General features: G+C 41.6%; 2 protein-coding genes across 4 annotated transcripts in view; one reads left to right on the forward strand and one right to left on the reverse strand.

The window, feature by feature from the left end:
- jarid2b (jumonji, AT rich interactive domain 2b) overlaps positions 1 to 17,505 on the forward strand; it is a 114,845-nt gene extending 97,340 nt beyond the window's left edge. For both annotated transcript variants that reach the window (XM_034161360.1, XM_034161361.1), the window contains 12 exons: positions 5,236 to 6,694; positions 6,815 to 7,359; positions 10,471 to 10,563; positions 10,920 to 11,038; positions 11,128 to 11,198; positions 11,447 to 11,561; positions 11,743 to 11,848; positions 11,981 to 12,163; positions 13,912 to 14,042; positions 14,380 to 14,566; positions 14,646 to 14,753; positions 15,109 to 17,505. In XM_034161360.1, coding sequence (XP_034017251.1) covers positions 5,236 to 6,694; positions 6,815 to 7,359; positions 10,471 to 10,563; positions 10,920 to 11,038; positions 11,128 to 11,198; positions 11,447 to 11,561; positions 11,743 to 11,848; positions 11,981 to 12,163; positions 13,912 to 14,042; positions 14,380 to 14,566; positions 14,646 to 14,753; positions 15,109 to 15,321 — 3,330 coding nt within the window. In that variant the 3' untranslated portion in view covers positions 15,322 to 17,505. The remainder of the gene's footprint in view (positions 1 to 5,235; positions 6,695 to 6,814; positions 7,360 to 10,470; positions 10,564 to 10,919; positions 11,039 to 11,127; positions 11,199 to 11,446; positions 11,562 to 11,742; positions 11,849 to 11,980; positions 12,164 to 13,911; positions 14,043 to 14,379; positions 14,567 to 14,645; positions 14,754 to 15,108) is intronic.
- A 4,242-nt stretch (positions 17,506 to 21,747) lies between these two features.
- The window catches only part of dtnbp1b (dystrobrevin binding protein 1b), a 70,026-nt gene continuing 68,990 nt past the window's right edge, over positions 21,748 to 22,783 (reverse strand). For both annotated transcript variants that reach the window (XM_034161108.1, XM_034161109.1), the window contains exon 4: positions 21,748 to 22,150. In XM_034161108.1, the coding sequence (XP_034016999.1) occupies positions 21,846 to 22,150 (305 nt within the window). In that variant the 3' untranslated portion in view covers positions 21,748 to 21,845. The remainder of the gene's footprint in view (positions 22,151 to 22,783) is intronic.

Consider the following 22,783-nt stretch of genomic DNA (forward strand, 5'->3'; position numbering starts at 1 on the left):
AACCGTGACTATCCAGGGTTGGGACCAGGAAGCAGAGTTGTAGTCTTACACACCTCTCTGCAGCTTCTCTCCCCCTGCCATCCCCTCATTACCCCATCCCCGTAGAGACGGTGCCTGCTCCCAGACTACCAATAACCAGCAAAAATCTATTTAAGCATAAAAATTCAAAAAGAAAAAATAATATAGCACCTTCAACTGCACCACAGACTAAAACAGTTAAATGTGGTCTATTAAACATCAGGTCTCTCTCTTCTAAGTCCCTGTTGGTAAATGATATAATAATTGATCAACATATTGATTTATTCTGTTTTACAGAAACCTGGTTATAGCAGGATGAATATGTTAGTTTAAATGAGTCAACACCCCCGAGTCACACTAACTGTCAGAATGCTCGTAGCACGGGCCGGGGCGGAGGATTAGCAGCAATCTTCCATTCCAGCTTATTAATTAATCAAAAACCCAGACAGAGCTTTAATTCATTTGAAAGCTTGTCTTTTAGTCTTGTCCATCCAAATTGGAAGTCCCATAAACCAGTTTTATTTGTTATCTATCGTCCACCTGGTCGTTACTGTGAGTTTCTCTGTGAATTTTCAGACCTTTTGTCTGACTTAGTGCTTAGCTCAGATAAGATAATTATAGTGGGCGATTTTAACATCCACACAGATGCTGAGAATGACAGCCTCAACACTGCATTTAATCTATTATTAGACTCTATTGGCTTTGCTCAAAAAGTAAATGAGTCCACCCACCACTTTAATCATATCTTAGATCTTGTTCTGACTTATGGTATGGAAATAGAAGACTTAACAGTATTCCCTGAAAACTCCCTGCTGTCTGATCATTTCTTAATAACATTTACATTTACTCTGATGGACTACCCAGCAGTGGGGAATAAGTTTCATTACACTAGAAGTCTTTCAGAAAGCGCTGTAACTAGGTTTAAGGATATGATTCCTTCTTTATGTTCTCTAATGCCATATACCAACAGTGCAGAGTAGCTACCTAAACTCTGTAAGTGAGATAGAGTATCTCGTCAGTAGTTTTACATCCTCATTGAAGACAACTTTGGATGCTGTAGCTCCTCTGAAAAAGAGAGCTTTAAATCAGAAGTGCCTGACTCCGTGGTATAACTCACAAACTCGCAGCTTAAAGCAGATAACCCGTAAGTTGGAGAGGAAATGGCGTCTCACTAATTTAGAAGATCTTCACTTAGCCTGGAAAAAGAGTCTGTTGCTCTATAAAAAAGCCCTCCGTAAAGCTAGGACATCTTTCTACTCATCACTAATTGAAGAAAATAAGAACAACCCCAGGTTTCTTTTCAGCACTGTAGCCAGGCTGACAAAGAGTCAGAGCTCTATTGAGCTGAGTATTCCATTAACTTTAACTAGTAATGACTTCATGACTTTCTTTGCTAACAAAATTTTAACTATTAGAGAAAAAATTACTCATAACCATCCCAAAGACGTATCGTTATCTTTGGCTGCTTTCAGTGATGCCGGTATTTGGTTAGACTCATTCTCTCCGATTGTTCTGTCTGAGTTATTTTCATTAGTTACTTCATCCAAACCATCAACATGTTTATTAGACCCCATTCCTACCAGGCTGCTCAAGGAAGCCCTACCATTATTTAATGCTTCGATCTTAAATATGATCAATCTATCTTTGTTAGTTGGCTATGTACCACAGGCTTTTAAGGTGGCAGTAATTAAACCATTACTTAAAAAGCCATCACTTGACCCAGCTATCTTAGCTAATTATAGGCCAATCTCCAACCTTCCTTTTCTCTCAAAAATTCTTGAAAGGGTAGTTGTAAAACAGCTAACTGATCATCTGCAGAGGAATGGTCTATTTGAAGAGTTTCAGTCAGGTTTTAGAATTCATCATAGTACAGAAACAGCATTAGTGAAGGTTACAAATGATCTTCTTATGGCCTCGGACAGTGGACTCATCTCTGTGCTTGTTCTGTTAGACCTTAGTGCTGCTTTTGATACTGTTGACCATAAAATTTTATTACAGAGATTAGAGCATGCCATAGGTATTAAAGGCACTGCGCTGCGGTGGTTTGAATCATATTTGTCTAATAGATTACAATTTGTTCATGTACATGGGGAATCTTCTTCACAGACTAGGGTTAATTATGGAGTTCCACAAGGTTCTGTGCTAGGACCAATTTTATTCACTTTATACATGCTTCCCTTAGGTAGTATTATTAGACAGTATTGCTTAAATTTTCATTGTTACGCAGATGATACCCAGCTTTATCTATCCATGAAGCCAGAGGACACACACCAATTAGCTAAACTGCAGGATTGTCTTACAGACATAAAGACATGGATGACCTCTAATTTCCTGCTTTTAAACTCAGATAAAACTGAAGTTATTGTACTTGGCCCCACAAATCTTAGAAACATGGTGTCTAACCAGATCCTTACTCTGGATGGCATTGCCCTGGCCTCTAGTAATACTGTGAGAAATCTTGGAGTCATTTTTGATCAGGATATGTCATTCAAAGCGCATATTAAACAAATATGTAGGACTGCTTTTTTGCATTTACGCAATATCTCTAAAATCAGAAAGGTCTTGTCTCAGAGTGATGCTGAAAAACTAATTCATGCATTTATTTCCTCTAGGCTGGACTATTGTAATTCATTATTATCAGGTTGTCCTAAAAGTTCCCTAAAAAGCCTTCAGTTAATTCGAAATGCTGCAGCTAGAGTACTGACGGGGACTAGAAGGAGAGAGCATATCTCACCCATATTGGCCTCTCTTCATTGGCTTCCTGTTAATTCTAGAATAGAATTTAAAATTCTTCTTCTTACTTATAAGGTTTTGAATAATCAGGTCCCATCTTATCTTAGGGACCTTGTAGTACCATATCACCCCAATAGAGCGCTTCGCTCTCAGACTGCAGGCTTACTTGTAGTTCCTAGGGTTTGTAAGAGTAGAATGGGAGGCAGAGCCTTCAGCTTTCAGGCTCCTCTCCTGTGGAACCAGCTCCCAATTCAGATCAGGGAGACAGACACCCTCTCTACTTTTAAGATTAGGCTTAAAACTTTCCTTTTTGCTAAAGCTTATAGTTAGGGCTGGATCGGGTGACCCTGAACCATCCCTTAGTTATGCTGCTATAGACGTAGACTGCTGGGGGGTTCCCATGATGCACTGTTTCTTTCTCTTTTTGCTCTGTATGCACCACTCTGCATTTAATCATTAGTGATCGATCTCTGCTCCCCTCCACAGCATGTCTTTTTCCTGGTTCTCTCCCTCAGCCCCAACCAGTCCCAGCAGAATACTGCCCCTCCCTGAGCCTGGTTCTGCTGGAGGTTTCTTCCTGTTAAAAGGGAGTTTTTCCTTCCCACTGTAGCCAAGTGCTTGCTCACAGGGGGTCGTTTTGACCGTTGGGGTTTTACATAATTATTGTATGGCCTTGCCTTACAATATAAAGCGCCTTGGGGCAACTGTTTGTTGTGATTTGGCGCTATATAAAAAAAAAAAATTGATTGAAAAATTGATTGAAATTGACTTACCAAATCGATATTTATGCTCCCCCGCACTATCTTTTTTTTTTTTTTTTTGATACCTGAAGACGGCCTCTCAGCTGTAATACCAGTCAACCAGCCGTGGAACCAGAAACCACAGTACTTGGCTTCTGATCTGCAGCAGGAAGCCTCAAAGACGAGATACAAACACTCTTCCATGTTCAGACACATTCACAATTTCATGCTCCCATTGGCTGCGTCAGTCTCGCACACAGAAACGCAGTCATATTCTGTGCAGCTCAAAAATTAAATTACAGCATGTAAGGAAAAGTATAGAAAGTCTTCTTATGTGGCTGGACTGAATGTTTATCCCAACTCAGAAGCTCCACCTTTAACTGTTCAGCCATCTGCTCACCGAACGCATCCCCCCCCCCCCCCCCCCCCCGGGTCTGCATCACTCTGTTTTTTCCAGGGTGTAGTGGTTGTGGTTGGTCCTTATCTTCATCTAAGGTTTTGTGTTTCTGAAAACGTCCTGGGTGCTGAAGTGTAATAGAGAGTTGACTGATTGGCTGTCCAATGAATAGTGTCGCTTACCACAAAAATCTATGGCGTGACCCTCTAAAGAGTAGTGCAGCAGATAAGAGAATATTTAGAGCGGAATCCTGCAAATGGTGATAAAAGCATCAAATTCGGCAGAAATAGTCCTCAGACAATCCTCTTTTGAAAAAACTGATTGGCCACTTGAATTTTCAGTTGGCGTTCAGGTAGAGGTCAATTGAAGAATTACACAGGAGTCAAAATTAAAAGATGCTCCAATCATATTGAAACCTATGCCACATTATTTGCCTAATCATAAAGATTCCAAAAAGGTATGGTTTGGATGGTCTGTAACTGAATTCTATGGAGTTATGGGATAAAAACAGCAAGAATGGTGACAAAGTTCAGTGTCGGTTTGTACAGGGGTCAAAAGTTAAAGTTGCTCCAATTTTGGTAAAAACTGATGCAAATTACTAGTTGAGTTAACACGGTTTTAAAAAGGAATAGTTTGGACCATGTATCATCCTTACTTATCACGTTACGGGGTAACATATGTCATATGTCACAGAATCCAATAGACGTAGACCTTGTTTGACCTTTACTTTGGAGACCAAGCATTCAACACTGTCAAAACTATTCCATTTATTAATCCTATTAGCTCAACCAATAATTTGCATCACTTTTTACCAAAATTGGAGCAACTTTAACTTTTGACCAATGTACAAAATGAAACTGAGCTTTGTCACCATTCTTAAGGTTTTTACCCCATAACTCCATAACATTCACTCACAATAACATTCACTCACAGATAGTCCAAACTATACCTTTTTGGAATCTTTATGATCAGGCAAATAATGTGGAATATTTTTCAATATGATTGGAGCATCTTTTAATTTTGACCTCCGTGTAATTCTTCAACTGACCCCTACCTGACCACCGATTGAAAAGTAAAGTGGCCAGTCGTTATTTTCAAAAGAGGAGTATCTACTGAGTATTTCTGCCGAATTTGATGCTTTTATCACCATTTGCATGATTGTTTCAAGTATCTGCTGCACTAGAGATGGTGCTTGAAACTTTGAAACTTCTTCAGTGTGGCGTACAGACACGCCCATACCTCTCAACATGTATTTTTAATTTGGCACACTTTCTTCACTTAAATAAATTCTTATTGTAATGATGCTCATTAAAATTTTCTAATGTTTCATATCTGTGTCCAACTCAGGTCTCTAAAGTGAATGGACTGACACGGGCGGGCTCTGCCCAAGCTATGGGTGGTGCCAAAAAAAGCCGCGACTTCCGACTGCCGTCCAAAACTGTGAAGAAGTACACAGCCACCGTGTCCAAGGGCCACGTCACCTACACCAAAGCCAAACAGAGAGAACTGGGCAGGAAAACCAAACTCAGCAGCAGCAACAAAAACAGCAGCGCCCCCTCGGCAACATCGTCAGCGAACAATCACAATCAGCACAGCCAGCCAGCAGCCAGCACCAGGTTGGCCAACTCAGGAAAAGCAGCGGCTCAAGCCCACCACAGCAATGCAAAAACCCGCAAACAGGTGCTACTATCTAACGGGCTGCACAATGTGGCTGCCAGCGCTCGCCTTAACGGCAGGCTAAACGGGCAGCGGCACAATGTCTTGGCCAAGGAGGACGGACAGAAACGGTGCCAGCAAAGCCAAGGAGAGTGCCCAGGCCGAGAGGGACTGCGTAACTCTAAGAGACGTCTAGAGGTGGTGCTCAAATCAGTGGGGATTGGCGGAGTTGATCCAAAGGCCAAAACCCCTGGCACTGACGTCAAGAAGGCCAAGCTTCAATCCCCGCCTCTGGAGACGCGCAGCAGCAGCAAGAAGGTAGCCAATCAAGATAAAGCTGCCGTGAAAACTGCCACCCCCACCACTCCAGTTTCTAATGGACATGTATCAGAAACACTCCCTCCACCGCCGCCTGCTACACCAGTTCCTCCTCCTCCAGCGCCTCAGCCTCCTCAGCAGACCCCACCCCCTTGTATACCAGCAGCCAATGTGGAGCCGGTGAACCAGCGACCCAAGCGGGCTTCAGCCGGCAAGCTGATGTTGATTAGACAAGCACAGCAGCAGCAGAGCAGGTCTCACAGTCGAAGCTCCTCCTCCTCCTCCCCTTCATCAGGCCAGAATCACCCACAGAACCCCAGTCACGCCAGCACTACCTCAGACTCCCACCAAAACTCTGTCTCCTCCTCCACAACCTTCTCACCTCTTTCTTCCACCAACAATGCTGGACAGCTCAAACCAGCAGCACTGCGGCTCGCTGACAGAGACAAGGAGTGGGAGCGTGAGAAGGAGATGACGCGCCAGAAGGAACGCGAGCAGGAAAGGGAGTGGGAGCGCCAGCGGAGCAGGCCAGAGGGCTGGGCCGCACTGGGTGAAGTACCTGTCTTCAGGCCAGTGCCGAGAGAGTTCCAGGATCCCTTAGTGTATTTGGATGCGGTTCGAGAACAGGCTGAGGTGGCTGGCATGTGCCGCATAGTGCCACCTCCTGATTGGCGGCCAGAGTGCAAGCTGAGTGAGGAAATGCGTTTTGTGACACAGGTGCAGAGGGTCCACATGCTTGGCCGGCGCTGGGGCCCCAATGTTCAGCGGTTGGCGTGCATCCGCAAGCACCTCAAATCTCAGGGTATTACCATGGACGAGCCACCTGTCATTGGTAAGTCAAAGCTCTTTCTTGAATCCTGATCAATAAAATCTCACATCAGTTTGTGCATTTTAACAGAAAATGTGTGTGTGAGTTGATGTGGGATAAGTGATATGTTGCTCTTCCGTGCAGGTGGTTGTGAAGTGGACCTGGCACGTTTTTTTCAGCTCATAAATGACATGGGTGGCATGCAGCAGGTGATGGACCTGAAAAAGTGGACCAAGCTTGCCGACCTCTTGCGTATCCCTAAGTCAGCGCAGGACCGTCTAGCTAAGCTGCAGGAGGCCTACCTCCAGTATCTGCTCGCCTATGACTCCATCGGTGCTGAGGAGCGCCTCAGACTACAGGCCGAGGTACTGCAGGAAAAAAAGAGCTTGGAGGTGCGCCGGGGCCCTCTAGAAGGTCTCTCAGACTCCTCAGCATCGAGTGCGCTGGTGCTTCCACGCTACGAGCCCAAGAATGGGCTGGTAGGTGGGATGGTGGGCGGGGCCACAGGGCATCACCGCACCAATGGAGTGTATCACCATCTGAAGGAGCTGGAGGCTCAGGTCAAAGCAGGCCGGCGCCGGCTGTTTGCTCAGGAAAAACAAGGCAAAGAAGACAGGCAGCATGGAGAGGAGCAGGAGGAGGAGGACGACAGGGGTGTTCTCAGTGACCAGCACAAATGTATTTACAAGGTTTGTCTGCTGTGTATATGAAGCATTCATACAGGAGGTGTGTACGTCCACAGCTCTGAATGAGAAGTAATGTGTTTGCGTTTTTAAATCCATCAGAGTAAAAAAAACAAAACAAAAAAAAAAACAAAACAAAAAAACCAACCCTCGGACACTGATGCATTGATAGTAAATGTATTTCCGTGCTTTTTCCTACACATATAGTACATGAAATAAAGCAGTAATAGACATGGAATGAAAATGTAGCTGTTTAATAATCACCCAGTAAGGGTATTAATGTTAACTAAGGTATTAATGTATACATTTAACTTAAGATACCAGTAATCATTAACAGATATTACAAAACACACGAGTTAAGTAATAAAATGTTATTGCTTGTTGTATATTTGGTCTTGAAATGTTATAATGTTGCATTGTTTGGTCCCAGGTTAAAAAAATTAACTAATTAATTGCAAGTTTGGAAAAATTAAAAAAAAATTAATCGCGATTAATCGTGATTAATTTTTTTTCATCAGAATTTAAAAAAATGACAGACTATAATATTTTAAGTTTATTTTAACAAAATTGCATATAAAGTGCATTAAACCTGTGTAACAGAAATAAAAATAATTTATCATGTCTTTAAACTTCAAAGACAAAGCTTTTATAACAAAAACATTTGTTATTCAAAACATAGAAGTACCATTCTGTAATATAAACAATGAACATTAGTATTAGCTGTAAAGCTGCCACAAATAGCTTATTTAGGTATTCCTTATGAATCAAAACCCAGTCACTTTATTTGGACCATAGGCAATGAAAAAAAGAAAAAAAAAAAAAAAAAAATATATATATATATATATATATATATATATATATATATATATATATAAAATCCAACAACTGTTTCAGCTGTGCTAGTTTAATTTAAACAAACCTCTTTCACATTGAGCCAACTGTTCAGACACACCAGTCTCTCCACATTAGAAGCAGACAGAGGCCCTCTTTTTCTGAATAACATGTCCTGAGAGGGAAAACAATCTCTCACAGGGCACTGTGGTGGCAGGAGAAGAGAGATACGTGCGTGCAAGGAGTGCTAGTTTAGCAAAACTGTCCATTTATAAGCATATCTTTTCTCTTTTTCATTGCTGGCTCACGTTGCTACAGTGCTGGCCTCAGGGACCGGAAGTGTCTCTTCTTTTGTTAGAGCAGCGCATTGTGAGTTTATGGTGCGCTGTTGCCACTGTGTGCTTCGGAGGTTATCGTACGCCATGAGAAGGGATTATTTGTACATTTAATTGATGCGTTAATTATTTTAACGCACTAAAATGAAAAAAATAATGCAAAAAGTTAACGCACTAATTTTCCCAGCCCTAATATATATATATATATATATATATATATATATATATATATATATATATATATCCTTTGCGTTTCACAGCAAAACAAGCTCAGTAAAAGGAGGGCGAGAAGTTCAGAGCTATTGCTTTGTGTCATCATGAACACACACGTGATGTTTTAAAACAAAACATTCTACCTTCATATGAAAATGAGACCAGCCATGCAACCGTCATGCACATGCAGTGTTGTGCAACAGGTGTTATTGACAAAGGTTTTTATTAGAGTTTTTAGTGCCATTTGTTGTCGCATGATCATGTCTCGAGAAAAGATGTCTAATGCGTAAATTCTGTTAGGGCCCGTTCATTTATCTGTGGGGTGTCCAACATTTTATTATGTCGATAAGCATCGAAATGTGTTGACATTAAAAGAAAAAAGTGAATAATAACTGGATTATCAAATATGAGGAACATTAAGTTGGAGGAGTTTCTGTTTTCATACATTTTTTTGGGGGTTAATTGTCCAGCCCTAATTTTGTGCCTTATCAATTGCTGCTGAGTTGTGTTTCCCACAACACCTGTTTAGAACCGTTCCCTTGTGGAAACGTGTAGTACGTTTTCAGACAGGTACTAGATGCCTAGTACTAAGATCTGTGTGAGAACGAGTGCCTTGTTGTAGTGTTAAACATTTTTGTACACACACACACACACACACACATACATACAGAGTGTATTCTATCCTCCTCAGCCTGCTGGCAGCTGTGTTGATTCTGCACGGCTGGAATGTAGGTCAGTTTCCTAACCAGCCCTTCCCCACTCCTGTCACACCCCTTTGAAGCCCCGCCTCTTCACCATTAATCGGCTCCCTATAATCGTATGCATAGCAATTGCTAAATCTATTCACGTGTTTCAGTCTTTGCGTACTATCGCTGACGAGATGTATTCCCCAATTTCTGACGTGTCAGCCCTCGTCCTACCCCAACTCCAAACCCGCACCTTGGAAAAAGTGAGTAGCAGCCACAGTGTCCTCACTTGAGAGCTATAAAACACAAAGTGGTCCTTGTAAAGATGGATGTAAAAATGAAACCACACATGCTGCACAATACCCCACCCAACTCAGTTTTTTCCCAGCGGCTTAAATCTGTGGGAAAAAAAAAAAAATTAAATCTCTCTAAATGGTCTCCTGAGCTGTCGTCAACAGATTTGACCCACTACAGTCCAGGAAGAGACGTGTCGGCATCCCACTAGAACAGTCGTGCCTCTATACGACCTGTCGTGTTTCTCGGTGACTCTGATTAATGCACATTTGTCACAATGAGTGGCCCCTAAGAGGAGGTTGTGTTTCACTTGTCCATCAGGAGAACAGCGTGGATGTCACGACTGTAATTAGCTGTAATTACTGCAGGAAATGCTTGGATAAGTGCAGTTACAGATCCCTGCAAAGAATGCCTTCTCAGGCCATTATGGAAGTGCATGAATTTACTCCTCTGCAGCTTTTGTTGTGTGACAGTATCTTGGACACCGTAGATTGAAGGAAAAGGAAAACTGATGAGGGCGAGGATGAGGACTCCCATCTATCAGAGGAGAGCTTGAACATTCTCGTTGCCTTCAAGAGAGGGAAGGAGGCGCAGCCGTAGAGATGCAAACTGTCTCCTCACTGCATTTTTGTGACTATACATAGACACAGGCACCCATGTAGATCATCAACAGTGCAGCAATCATTTCTCATTTCTCATTTATTATTAAAACCAGGAGTAGCAGCTTCACTTTCTTTTTCTTTTTTTTCTTGTTACAGGGAAAATCTGTGTCGTTGACTAACTTCTTCAGGATAGCTCGGAACACCATGACCATGTGCTTTAACAAGGAACCGGGAGCTGCTGAGGTTGAGGTTCGAGTACCTGAATTACTTAAATATCAGTTACATTTTATATCTTAAAGCTACAGTGTGAAGGATTAAGCGAAAATGGAACATAACCTTCATAACCATCTGTGCTTTAGTGCATAATTACCTGCAACAGCCAGTCTGTCTTTCATGAGCTTAGAAAGCGGCCTTCATATCTGTGAGGGAGCGGGTCCCCTCATGGAGGCCACCATGTTGAGTAGCCCAGTAGCCCAAAAGGAACATATACAACAAAACATCAATAGAAAAAGTTTCCCAATTTTCTCAGTCTTGGTTCATTTACTCAGCATTGATGTGGTGATGCGTTCCCTCACCGATTGGTTTTACTTTTTATCGTTTTGCAGCAAGAGTACTGGAGGATTGTGGAGCAGAGAGACAGCCATGTGGCAGTGCATTGTGGGAAGGTAGACACCAGTACGCATGGTAGTGGTTTCCCCACAGGAAAGTCAGAGCCATTTTCAAAGTAAGGGGATTCTACATCATTTGAACAATTAAAATATATATATGTCTTTTAAAAATTTAAGTAAGGGAACATTTTTCTCCATTCCTCAGACATGGATGGAACCTCACTGTCCTTCCCAATAACTCTGGATCCATTCTGAGGCATCTGGGTGCTGTTCCCGGTAAGGACACCTCAATATTTTGGTCCATTTCTGCAACAGACATAAGAGAAAATGATGTTCAGCTGACTCTCTCATCCTGTGTGCATCAGTGCTAACAGCCAAAGTGACAGATTTTACTTGGAAAAAAGTTTTCATCAGATCTGTGATCAGTCTGTATCCATGACAACTGTGTCTGACTGACAGCTGTCTTCAGATTTGTTCGTTGTTAAATATAACCTTTATGTGTGTGTGTGTGTGTGTGTCTACAGGTGTGACCATTCCCTGGCTCAACATTGGCATGGTCTTTTCTACCTCATGCTGGTCTCAAGACCAAAACCGCCTTCCATATATTGATTACTTACACACTGGTGCTGATTGCATTTGGTAGGCGTGCACCTCCTTGTTGCTCCTTCATGTGCAGATGCAGAAAATACTCACCTAAACTTGCATGGAAAAATGCATACTTCTAGGAGGCAAAAGGAATAAAAAATGTTTTTAAATAGAAGTGTGTTTGTGTGCCGTGAGTCTGACTGTGCGTTTGTGCATGTTCTCATTGCTCCTGCAGGTATTCTGTCCCTGCTGAGGAGAAAGCTAAGCTGGACACGGTGGTCCATACACTGCTTCAGGCCAATGGAACCCCAGGACTAGAAATGCTGGAGAAGAACATCATGGTCAGTGTGTTTGGCGTCCGTGCAGCGTTTTCACTTCATCCCCTAGATGCATTCTGAAGAATCTTTCAGACGTCACGTCTTCACTTCACACATACAGATGGTAACGTGTTTTCTTTCTCTCTGCTGCTGCAGATCTCTCCAGAGGTGCTGTGCCGTGAGGGCATCAAAGTTTACCGCACAGTCCAGCGGAGCGGCCAGTTTGTCGTCTGCTTTCCCGGTGCCTTTGTCTCCAAAGTGTGCTGTGGTTACAGCGTGTCAGAGACTGTGCACTTCGCCACGCCACACTGGATGAACCTGGGCTACCAGGCTGCAAAGGTCAGAACGGGAAGAAAAGGAATTGTTGCCTGATGCTGATGCAGTGTCCCGTCTCATAACACTGCCCTCCAGTGGACATACTTGTTTTGAAAAATAAAGGAATAAATGGCTTTAGAACCAAGAGTGTTACTGGACAGCTTCACGTCACGTAGAGAAGGATTTTCTTAAAAAGATGTGAAATTTCAGCTACATTTTATCAGAAGGAACATGGGAGACGCAGTCCTGGATTTGATTTTTTTCTTGTATGAATCCTTCTCTATTGAGTGTTTCATAACATCCCATAATGCCCTGCACACAGTCGTTTCAGTGTGTCAGACTATTTTCTTTTTAAGCAAAAAGTGTATCAATGATAATAAAGAGAATATTAGAAATAGTCCACATAAATCACTGGCGGTATTATGTAAAAAGGGATCAGGAGGTGACTTTTGTGCAGTAATTCACCAATGGACTGTTTGGCACAAGGAAGAAGGTAACCTTCTGCAGATTTCCCAGCACTGAACACCCAAACAAACTGGTTCAGTCCAGTCAGCAAGAATGAGGCAGATGGGACACCTTGGATTCCCAGAAAGCATTCAAGGATCTGCAGTGAAACTGAAAGCGACACAAGATTAACGGGGCTCTTGAGACCCAGCATTGTATTTTTGTCCTCTGTAAGAGACTATATTTCACAGCTTTATTTTGAAAGAATTATTCAGTTAGCACAAGAGCCCATTGTTCGCTGCAAAGGACATTCCATAAAAATAAATGAATAAAAAAATGTTTCTGACACTTTATTATTTTTACCCAAGACAATTATTTAATGCAAAAAGGCAAATATTGCAACACTTTTATTTTTATGGTTTTCAGGAAGACATTGAAATTAAATGACTGAAACGTACCGACAATCACATTTCTTCAGCAGATAATGGTAAAATGGAAAATGGACTACATTTATAACACGCTTTTCCATTGGCATCAGACGCTCAAAGTGCTTTACACATCAGTGCTTCACATTCACCCCGATGTGAGGCTGCTGCCATGCGAAGCGCCTGCTACACACCGGCAGCAACAAACAGCGGTCAGTCCCTCTCGGTGTAAGTCGCAGAATGTCCCCTCCACAGGTAGAAATGGCACAATCCTGCATAAGAAGCACGTTCAACACCTTAAATCCCACACGATGAAGCAAGCGCAAAGCTTTTTCACTCACACTCCGGAACTGCTGCGTGTGCAGGGCATTACTGGAAGTTGCAAACTCAGCTGTGCTAGTCTCCCATGATGCTGTATAACTGGTGATGCAACAGTGGTGCCGTCACTGTCCAAATTCTTATGGTGCTGACTGCATTCTTCTGCTGAACTTGATTGTATCTATAAACTCTGAGGAACCATGCATTTAGCTTTGTTTGCGATTATGAGCTCAGCATGTGGACCACTGGACCTCATTATTGTGCCGATAGGAGAGAAAATGTTCCTTACTGCCATTATTAACACGATGTAGTACTTATTAACCGCAGTACTACTCTAAAGCACTCTAGGGAATTACGAGTTTCTTACAGTGTTGTTATGCACTGGCTGAAAAGATTTCTTCTGTACACGTCTGTTTTAACGAACAAGGAACTGTAACGATCCTCGTCTACATGTTATGTGGTTCGGTTTATGGAGCAGATCGGTCGGCGTGCGGTTTGGTACCGCTGGAACAACATAATGCTTTTTAATTCTTCTTCCAAATTCATTAAACAACTCGTGTGATGTGCCTCAATTTTCACCTACAGGACCTGAAATGCCGTCGTATAGCCAAACCTTTCTCCATGGAGAAACTACTGTATCAGATTGCTACAGCCGAGTCAAAGAGGGACAACGGCCTTCTTCTCACTACCATCTCTGCCCTACTCAAAGATCTCAGGTAGGACCAGATGTTGGGCAGCTGTACACTTATTTAACAGAGATTTAGTCCACAGAAGTTGCTGATATTGCTTGAAAGTTACATCACAAACAAATCTGGCTGTGCTTCCATCGGGCCAAGAATTAGGAGCTGCTTCTAGCAAAGCTTCTGTGCCTCAAGGATCCATTTCTGTTCTCCACGGTGATCTTACTGATGAATATGAGAATGAGCTTTAACTATGCTGATGACTCAGTCATTTGTGCATAAATAAGGTCTCCACAGAGGACATTCGTGGAGACAAACAAATGAACATCATGCGTGAAATCAACTCAACTTGATGATCTTTTCTGTGTCACAGGAACATAGAGATGCGACAACGGCAGGAACTTTATAAGGCAGGGCTGGTGTCCTCGGCCCGTTACGGTACACATGACGGCAGCTTAGGGCCAGGCGAGGGACGCAAAAAGCCCCGCGGCAAGTGGCTGGCACTGGAGTCGTCTGAAAGACGCTGCCAGATCTGCCAGCATCTCTGCTATCTGTCCATGGTAAGAGCAGAGGGGCGGGCCGGAAACACTCGAGCTCAGCCTGGACTTGGGTTCTAAAGTCACGTCTCTGTCTGTGCAGGTGGTTCAGGAAACTGATAACGTGGTCTTCTGTTTGGAGTGTGCGCTACGTTACGTGGAGAAGCACAAATCCTGCAGAGGGCTGAAGATGATGTACCGTTACGATGAGGTGAGCTGCTGCTGTGATTCTCATTCCATCCAGATGGGGGCGACATCAGCCTGGTTGATCATTACTTCAGGACTGTGTTTATACAGTACAGTCACTGTGTGTGTGTGTGTGTGTGTGTGTGTGTGTGTGTGTGTGTGTGTGTGTGTGTGTTTTAGATACAGACAAAATGTGACCACTTTTCACCTCTTAAAATCCCAAATAGCTTCTAGGTGATCTCCAGCTATTTGTAAACCAGGTTTTTATTGTCGCTTTGGGTGTTCTGACAAAAAAGTTGGACAATAAATGCTTGAGTGTTTAATGTCAGCTTTTTTTTTTTTTTTTTTTTTTAAGTAAATATGGTTCCTCCTCCCCTCAGGAGCAGATAAACAGTTTGGTGAGCCAGGTGTGTGGCCGGGCCATGTTGAAGAGCAGCAGTGGAGCAGGAGGAGGAGTAGTCGACTCCTGTCACAGCCTCAGTCCTACCAAAGCCTCGCCGGCCAAGCGAGGCCCCCGTAAGCACACTGCTGTGGAGGTGTCCCTGGCCCGCCTGTCCTCCAGCCACATGCCCAAGGCCGCAGCTGTGTCCTGAAGGGGGCGCAATGACATCACCCCCCTGTTCGCCCCCTCGTTTATTTTTTTGTTTTTAAGATTGAGCAGAATCACTATCGCCCCCCTCCCCCACAGTGCATCATATTTAAGATGTTGTTTTTTTTAAGATTTGAAGATGCCTCTCTGCTTAAGTCACCCCCCCAACACACACACACACACACACACACACACACACACACACACACACAAAAATCTACACTTCCCTTTTAGTACGACAGTCTTGTTTACAAGAAATAAAGCAAGTTGTTGTTTTGCACTAGATTTAGTTCCTCTGCCTCTTAAAATGTGACAGGCATTAAAAGTTCACGAGAAGACTTGACGTTTTCCTTATCCGCTGTCCCCCCCACCCCCCGGGACCGAATCCCACTGCTTCTCATCAGGCATCACTCGACTGAACATGGAACAAATGAAGAGGCAGTACTTTATTAAAACCCCTCCCATTTTTGTTGGCGGGGAGTCGAGGAGTAGTTACCCAAAGTTTTTCTCGGCCATTCCCCTCAGAAGTAATATTATTTTGTTTTGTTCTCTCGTGACCCACCTCCTGCTTTCTTTTTTTTTTTTTTTTTTTTTTTAAGGGAAAAAAGGGGGGAGGGGCAAACGAGGTAAAAACTTGAAAGATAAACTGTGTTGCTTTATTGCTGATTGGTTCTTTTTTATTTCTATTTTAAATTTTAGCTTTGTTTTTGTTACATTTTTCTCTGTGTGTTTTAATTTTGTCATTGTGGATGTTTCTCTGTTCATTGGCGGATGTGCGTAAGGGGGTGGCGGGGGGTGGCAGAGTTCAGCTGCTTGACCTTTGAAAGGTCACCGCTCACCTCACTTCCTGGTAGTATGGAGGAATCCCTCCTTCGATAACAAATGATAACTGTGCCTGATTCTCGGCGGGGAGATCTATTTTATTGGTGCTGTCGGTTCTAATTACTGTATACAAACACAAAAATTAAAATCTGGGGGTTAGCGCCCGCTAGCCGACGCGCCCCCTGCAGGGCAGAAAGGCTTTTTTGAGGCTTTTCTCGTTCTAGATGTGCAATCGTGTTAACATTCCATTCTTCCAGTCCTCTTGTTTCATCTGTACCAGTAAACATTAATTATTATATTATATTATTATTATTATTTTGTGCGTGTGCCTGTATTTTTTTTTTTTTTTTACTTTTGTTCATCTGATGTTATCTCAAGTAGAGCCACTAGTCGAAGAGTGTAAAATGTGAACTATCCAAGTTTCTCATGTTTCTTTTCCATGTTTCTTTTTTCTTCTTCTTTTGGCTTTGGCATATTTTTCCCTTTTCCAGATATGAGTTGTTTGTTTTTTGTTTTGTTTTTTGAGAGGAAAAAAGTCCAACAAACAAAATAACTTTTTTGTACATAATCCTGTAAATTTCTTTAAATACTTGAGCCTTTTCCTGGGGTTAAGGAAGAAATGAAAGAAGGAATAGAGAAAGAGAAAGTTCCAGAGGAGAGTGTTGGATGAAGAAAAAGCCTTACATTTCCCTTTCTTCATCTGCGTGAGTTGGATGCTTACAGGGTTGCTCTGGTAAACGTGTATAAAAATTTTTAAGTGCTGCTTATATCACTAAGATAGAAGATATTGAGTAGCCAGCGACTGCCCCAACCTAGTTTTGTTTGTTTAGCTTTACTTTTTTAAAGAAAAGGGAAAAAAGATATGTTCACAAAAATAGGTTTTTACATTTTCATTACTGAAAATTCAACAATGTAGTAGCTACTCATGTTGCACTGAGCTTGCCAGTGGTGACTGTCAAGGAAAAATCCTATAATCCAGTTTGTTGGTTGTCGTCCCTCGCAGAAGACTGAACTGTTTTAGAACTATTTAATAAAATACCAAGTCGGGTGTTTTTAATATTATGAAAAAAAGTGGTTGTCAAGTTTTTATGGCCTTACAATATATTTTATTCTGACAGGATTTTCTTGTTTTTCCAGGTTTTGTTTTGTTTGTTTTCCTTCCATTTTCTATTTGCTCACAGCGGGGTCTCTGGTGACTTAATTTATTAGTGCCATGTATCGGCCTTTCCCTCCACTTGGAAAGAGAGTCTCATGTTTGTTATTGACATTTTTTTTTTTGTTTTTTGTTTTGTTTTTTTAACTTTTGCAGTTTGTACTTAAAGTTTAATAAAAACTTACCGACAATTCACTGTCATTCCTTCCCAAAGTGTCTGTGCGTCTCTTTCTATACAAATTTCTGATGTCTGCTGGAAGAAAAGTTTTTTTTTTTGTTTTTTTTTTTAAAGCAGCACATGTACTTAACACAACTCCACCGGTCACACACTGCGTAGGAACGAATGACGAAAAGAAAACAGGCTTTCATCATAATGCCACAAATGCACCAAAATATTTGGGAGAAGCAGCAAGAAGCTATTTTTGCACACAGAATACCACTTTTTTTTTTCTTTTTTTAAAAGCAGCTGCCCTTGTCAAACACCTGTTTTTGTTATCTTGATTTGACTAGATTTGATCACAATTTTTGCAAAGGCTTATGTAGCAGATAACTGGTAATAGCAAATAGCCAGTTTATCCTGATTTTATTTGCTCCGTCTGTCAAAATGCTAATCAAGAGAAGTCTTGTTGTCTGATGCTACGTTCACATGTTGTTGGAAGAAAATTCATGGTAGCAGCCATTGCAGCAGAATTGCTGCAAGTAGTTAATGATGACACACGAGTCACTTTATTTTTAACTGACAGAGGTCCATACTGTCACAGCCAGTGTGGTGGAATTTCCTCGTGTCCTCACATGGACACGATCAGAACACCTGGTTTACCTTCTGCCGCCCACATGTGAATGCAGTTTTTAACTTACAGAATCTTGTCAGTGTCACTCACAGAAAATAATCCATGTCTTATAACTTTACTGCAAAACTTTCTTTTGGAGAAGAAACGGATTTAAAAAAAGTTGCACTTTTCCCAAAAAATAATCTCTTTTAAAGCTACAGTGTGTAGAATTTAGTGGCCTCTACTGGAGAGGCTCCAGACTGCATTATGCTGTCACTGGTAATCTTGTTTGCCTTCTTTGGCTATCAGATTCATGCTCCCGTGTCTTCTTTTGCAATAATGGTATGGTCCTTTTCACAAAACTAAGGGTTCTCAAACTTGTTAGCCTGCTCGAGCACCCAGTAGGCAGCATATCGGGGAGCAACCACTGACTCGTTTCATCAGTGTTTCAAGGGTGCTTCAAAAGACAATGTAATCATTGCATCAACATGGCGGTCTCCTTGAGGGGCCCCATTCCCATGTCCATATGAAGGTCTCATTCTAAGCTTATGAAAATATTTTTGTTGTTGCAGGTAAATTATACGCCGATACTTATAAACACTACAGCATAATCTAAATCCTACACGCTGTAGCTCTTAAGCACCATTTCATAACACCATTGAAGCTCATGGTCATAAACCCCTTTACAAATACAGTAGCTCACATGTAAACATTTGTGGATAAATTAAGTCACTTCTGGATTTGATTTAATACAACATATTCACACTCACAAAAATAAGTTTGAATAAATTACATTTCCATAGCTTTTAATAAATGTAGAGCAATAACACCAACTGTCTGTAAACATGTAAATAAAAATTGATACTGAGATAATTGCATGAAAGCAAGCATCACAAGTCTGAGTGGGAATATTGTTTAATTTCAAGTAGAACTAAAATATTCTACTTAATGGTCAGTAATTAAGGATGATTATAGTGGGACACAATTACAATAGAATGTGACACAAACATCTGGAGCATCTTAAGTAATTTATGAACATATGGTGCATCTAGAAAGTATTCACAAGTACTTCACTTTTTTCACATTTTATATTACAGCTGTATTCCAAAATGTAATTTTTTTCCGCAAAATTCTACACACAGTACCCCATAATGATGATGGAGAAAAAAGTTTGAGATTGAGTTTAAAAAAATAAGGTATAACATAACAAAATGTGGAAATAGTGAAGTGTTGGGAATACTTTGTTTGCTCTGTAAATATGCATCACATCCGCTTTTGCTCAGAACTGATAAGTTCCCTAAAACATGACTTCTACATGACAGTATAGTTGGGGGGTTGTTGTGGAACTTCAAGACTATCAGTTTACTATTGAAAACAAACCAAACACATCCACTCAGTCTTACTTTCTTTGGGCTGAACTTGAATCATCCTTTAATAATCAGTGCATCGTGTATTGCTTTTCCTTATTCCTCAGTTAAAAACATTTAAGTGCAATAATGAAATCATATCTACACGTCTGCATTTATCCAGTATACCATCCCTCCATCCATCTGTCCACTCACTTACTGTGTCAGCTTTATTTAAGTGCTCAGGCAGGACGATCAATCACTGCAGAGCGCACAGGGCCTGTAAACGCGCTTGCAGCCCCGCCTCCTGCTCACATTTCATTCAGTAACTCCTGCGTGAAGTGCTGAGATGGAAATCGAAGAGTGGCAGGGGAGGACGTTTATTACCAAGTCAAAGATTGGAGGCAGAGGAAAAGAATGGGCGGGTTAACGCTGCACAAAGGTCAAGGTTTCTGTACAACAAGGCCCAGGAGTGGGAGCTGTCCAGGACAGAGACCAAACACTGATTTAGTCCTTGATGAGTACTGGTCAAAGGAACAGCAAAGAGTAACTCTGCTGAACCCTGGTTGGACAAAGTTTCTTAAAAAGCTGCAGATACTCTCGCTGATGTTTTACGTCTAGTGTGTCACAGAGCTGAGCTCATAAACGAGAGTAAGCAACGCAACAATCACTGGGGCTTAAATGAATCAAAAAGTCATCCATGTGTCTCCTGCAGATCATTTGTCCAAACGCTCTGTGCTAATTCTGCAGCATAAAACATAATCCAAAGATAAAAAAAAAATAATAATTATATGCTCTCCAGGCTTTTCAGTTTTATAAACCCATTACAGCTGGTGATGCCAATAATTTGCATGGAAGCCACCAAGACACAATGCCAACACTGTACTAGGTATATAGGCTTCAGTGGCTGTGACTGGACAAAATGTGCAGAGTGCAACTTGTTACACCTTCATGGCGAAGCAGAACAGTGAAGGAATTTCATACACTCAAAAAATGACTCTTTGGATGAATTCAATTATGTGCAGAATTTCCATTTAATAAATATATGTAGCACCAACTAAAAAACAGCACATCCATGCAAGATAGATTAATTAAATTTGATTGGGACTACATATATTTATTAGATGGAAATCCAATCCAATGAGTCAGTTTTTTGAGTGTACAAGAAAACGGATAAAATCTAGGCTCGAGTCTCCCGTGTGCATTGTGACAAACTTGGGGTAAAATCTGACACCTTCATTTGAAGAACATCCATCCTGTTTCACTCCACGATGAAGCCTTATAAATGGTGATGCAACAGACAAACTTTTCTGTATGCACAGTTATCCGGTCACAGAAGCCCATAATTTTCTTCAGAGCAATCATGTGTGTGTTGGTGGCTTCCCTCACTTCTCTGAGAATAAATCAACATCCTGTTCATCTTTACCTCTGCCAATGTTTGTTTGTGAACAGCCTGTAACCCATAATGTTTTATATATCTTTATGAAAATTTTACTGAAGATTCATATCCTGATAGGCAAGAACTGATTCAATTTTCAAGGTCAATGTCGGGAAAAATCTTGGAAAATTGGAAAAATCCCTGTCCTTTAACATTGAAGGAAATTTCAGAAATTCAAGTTTCAAATTCAAAGTCAAAAAAGATCAAATTTCTTCCATATTTGACAGTGTTATGTAGGATGGTATCTTTTATTATCTGACAAAGTTTGATCCAGATTACACATTTTGTGGCCGTTTAAGTCTAACATTGAAAACCCTATATAACGTGTATTTTACATTATATCTTAATCAAATGTGCCCCAGTCACACTCATATTTGATAGTGAGATACAGACTGGCACTCACTATCACCTGACAAAGGTTGATCAACGAGAAGGCAGTTTTTAACGGTGCAGAATCCCCTCAGCATCAGTGATCATTGTGTGTTTACACGTCTGTGTTCATCAGAATGGCTATGGTCCAGCAGCCGTGACATCATCACAAACACTGAATCCTTTGTCCTTCTCACTTAGATTTGTTTTTATTTTTATTTATTTCGTGTGGGACTCCTGCAGAGACGCCTGGATTTCTGTGATGTTAGTATAAACTTCAGTCTGTCCCCAACACTTTGCGGTCTGAGCTTCAACCTGCACACCATGAGCAGGACACGGTCTCAGCGGGCACGAGCACAAACAGAAAATTAGAACACACTGAATTTTAAACAAGTGCACGTTCAAGTCATTCAATCCTTCTATTCTAACGGGAGGCCAAGCGTATTCAACCGGATTTAGTTCGACTTGAACGCACGTTTGTGGTCTTAAGGCAAAGTCATGTGACAGTCAGTGCAACATCAATGGGATTTCATTCGATATTTTCCTAAATATGAAAGGAAATGGAGAAGGAAGCAAATATTTGCACATATCTGAGTTGGATTTGGCGGCTCTGTGTGTTTGTGTTTCTCCTCAAACCTTTGGCCTGCTCCCCTCACAGTTTTTGCTGTTCTCTGCTTTGTGCTCGACTCGGTCCACCAGACCTGTGTCAGGGTGCACCTCCTCTTCATCCAGGGTCACCACCACTGGGGGCCTCCGCCTCCTTCCTCCACGCTCCATGTCCTCCTCATCCTCCTCCTCATATTCCTCGCCGGCCTCTGTGTCCTGGCTGGCAGAGTCGGTGCAGGTGGATGAAAGGGAAGACAGCTTGTGGCGTAGCTCAGCCTGGGTGGGGACTTGGAGAGTGATCTCTGTGGTGAACGGCTCAACGTCAGGACCTAGTTTGGAGAAATCGGCTCCATTACTGCAAGTAGATCATGCAGGTCTTTGCAGGTTTTGCCAAAGCCTTTCTTGGGCTTTCCATCAATCACAGCCAGAAATAAAATGTACCAGAGGACTAGTATTTTTAGAATAAGAAAAATACTCATCTCTGGATTGAAAATTTTCTCAAGGAGATGTGCACAGACAGTGCATCGTGTCGTAAAGCACCATTCCCACCTGCACAGATGCACATCCCTGAAGATCACATCCTCTAATCGTAACAAACCATCACGTGAAGATCACATTTTATCTAGAAGATGGTTTGTTGACGTAATGCACCAGACTTGTACCATGTGATGTAGGCAGTAGTGTAGCAGATAGAATACTTCAAGGGAATCTTTCAAATGGTGGTGCAAGCACCAAATTTGTGCAAAAATACACCTTAGAATTACTCTTTGAAAATGCCCATTTGCCTCTGAAATCTTCAAAATGACAGACATTTTCCAAGATGGCTGCCACGCTTGGTATGGACAGTCTTGTGGCCAATAAATATGCATATTTATATTATATATTATATATTTATATTATATATATATTATATTATATATATTTGGCCACTATTTATGATCCAAGCATCAAATTATACATAT

The sequence above is a fragment of the Thalassophryne amazonica genome, chromosome 20 (genome assembly GCF_902500255.1).
Source record: "Thalassophryne amazonica chromosome 20, fThaAma1.1, whole genome shotgun sequence".
NCBI lineage: Eukaryota > Metazoa > Chordata > Actinopteri > Batrachoidiformes > Batrachoididae > Thalassophryne > Thalassophryne amazonica.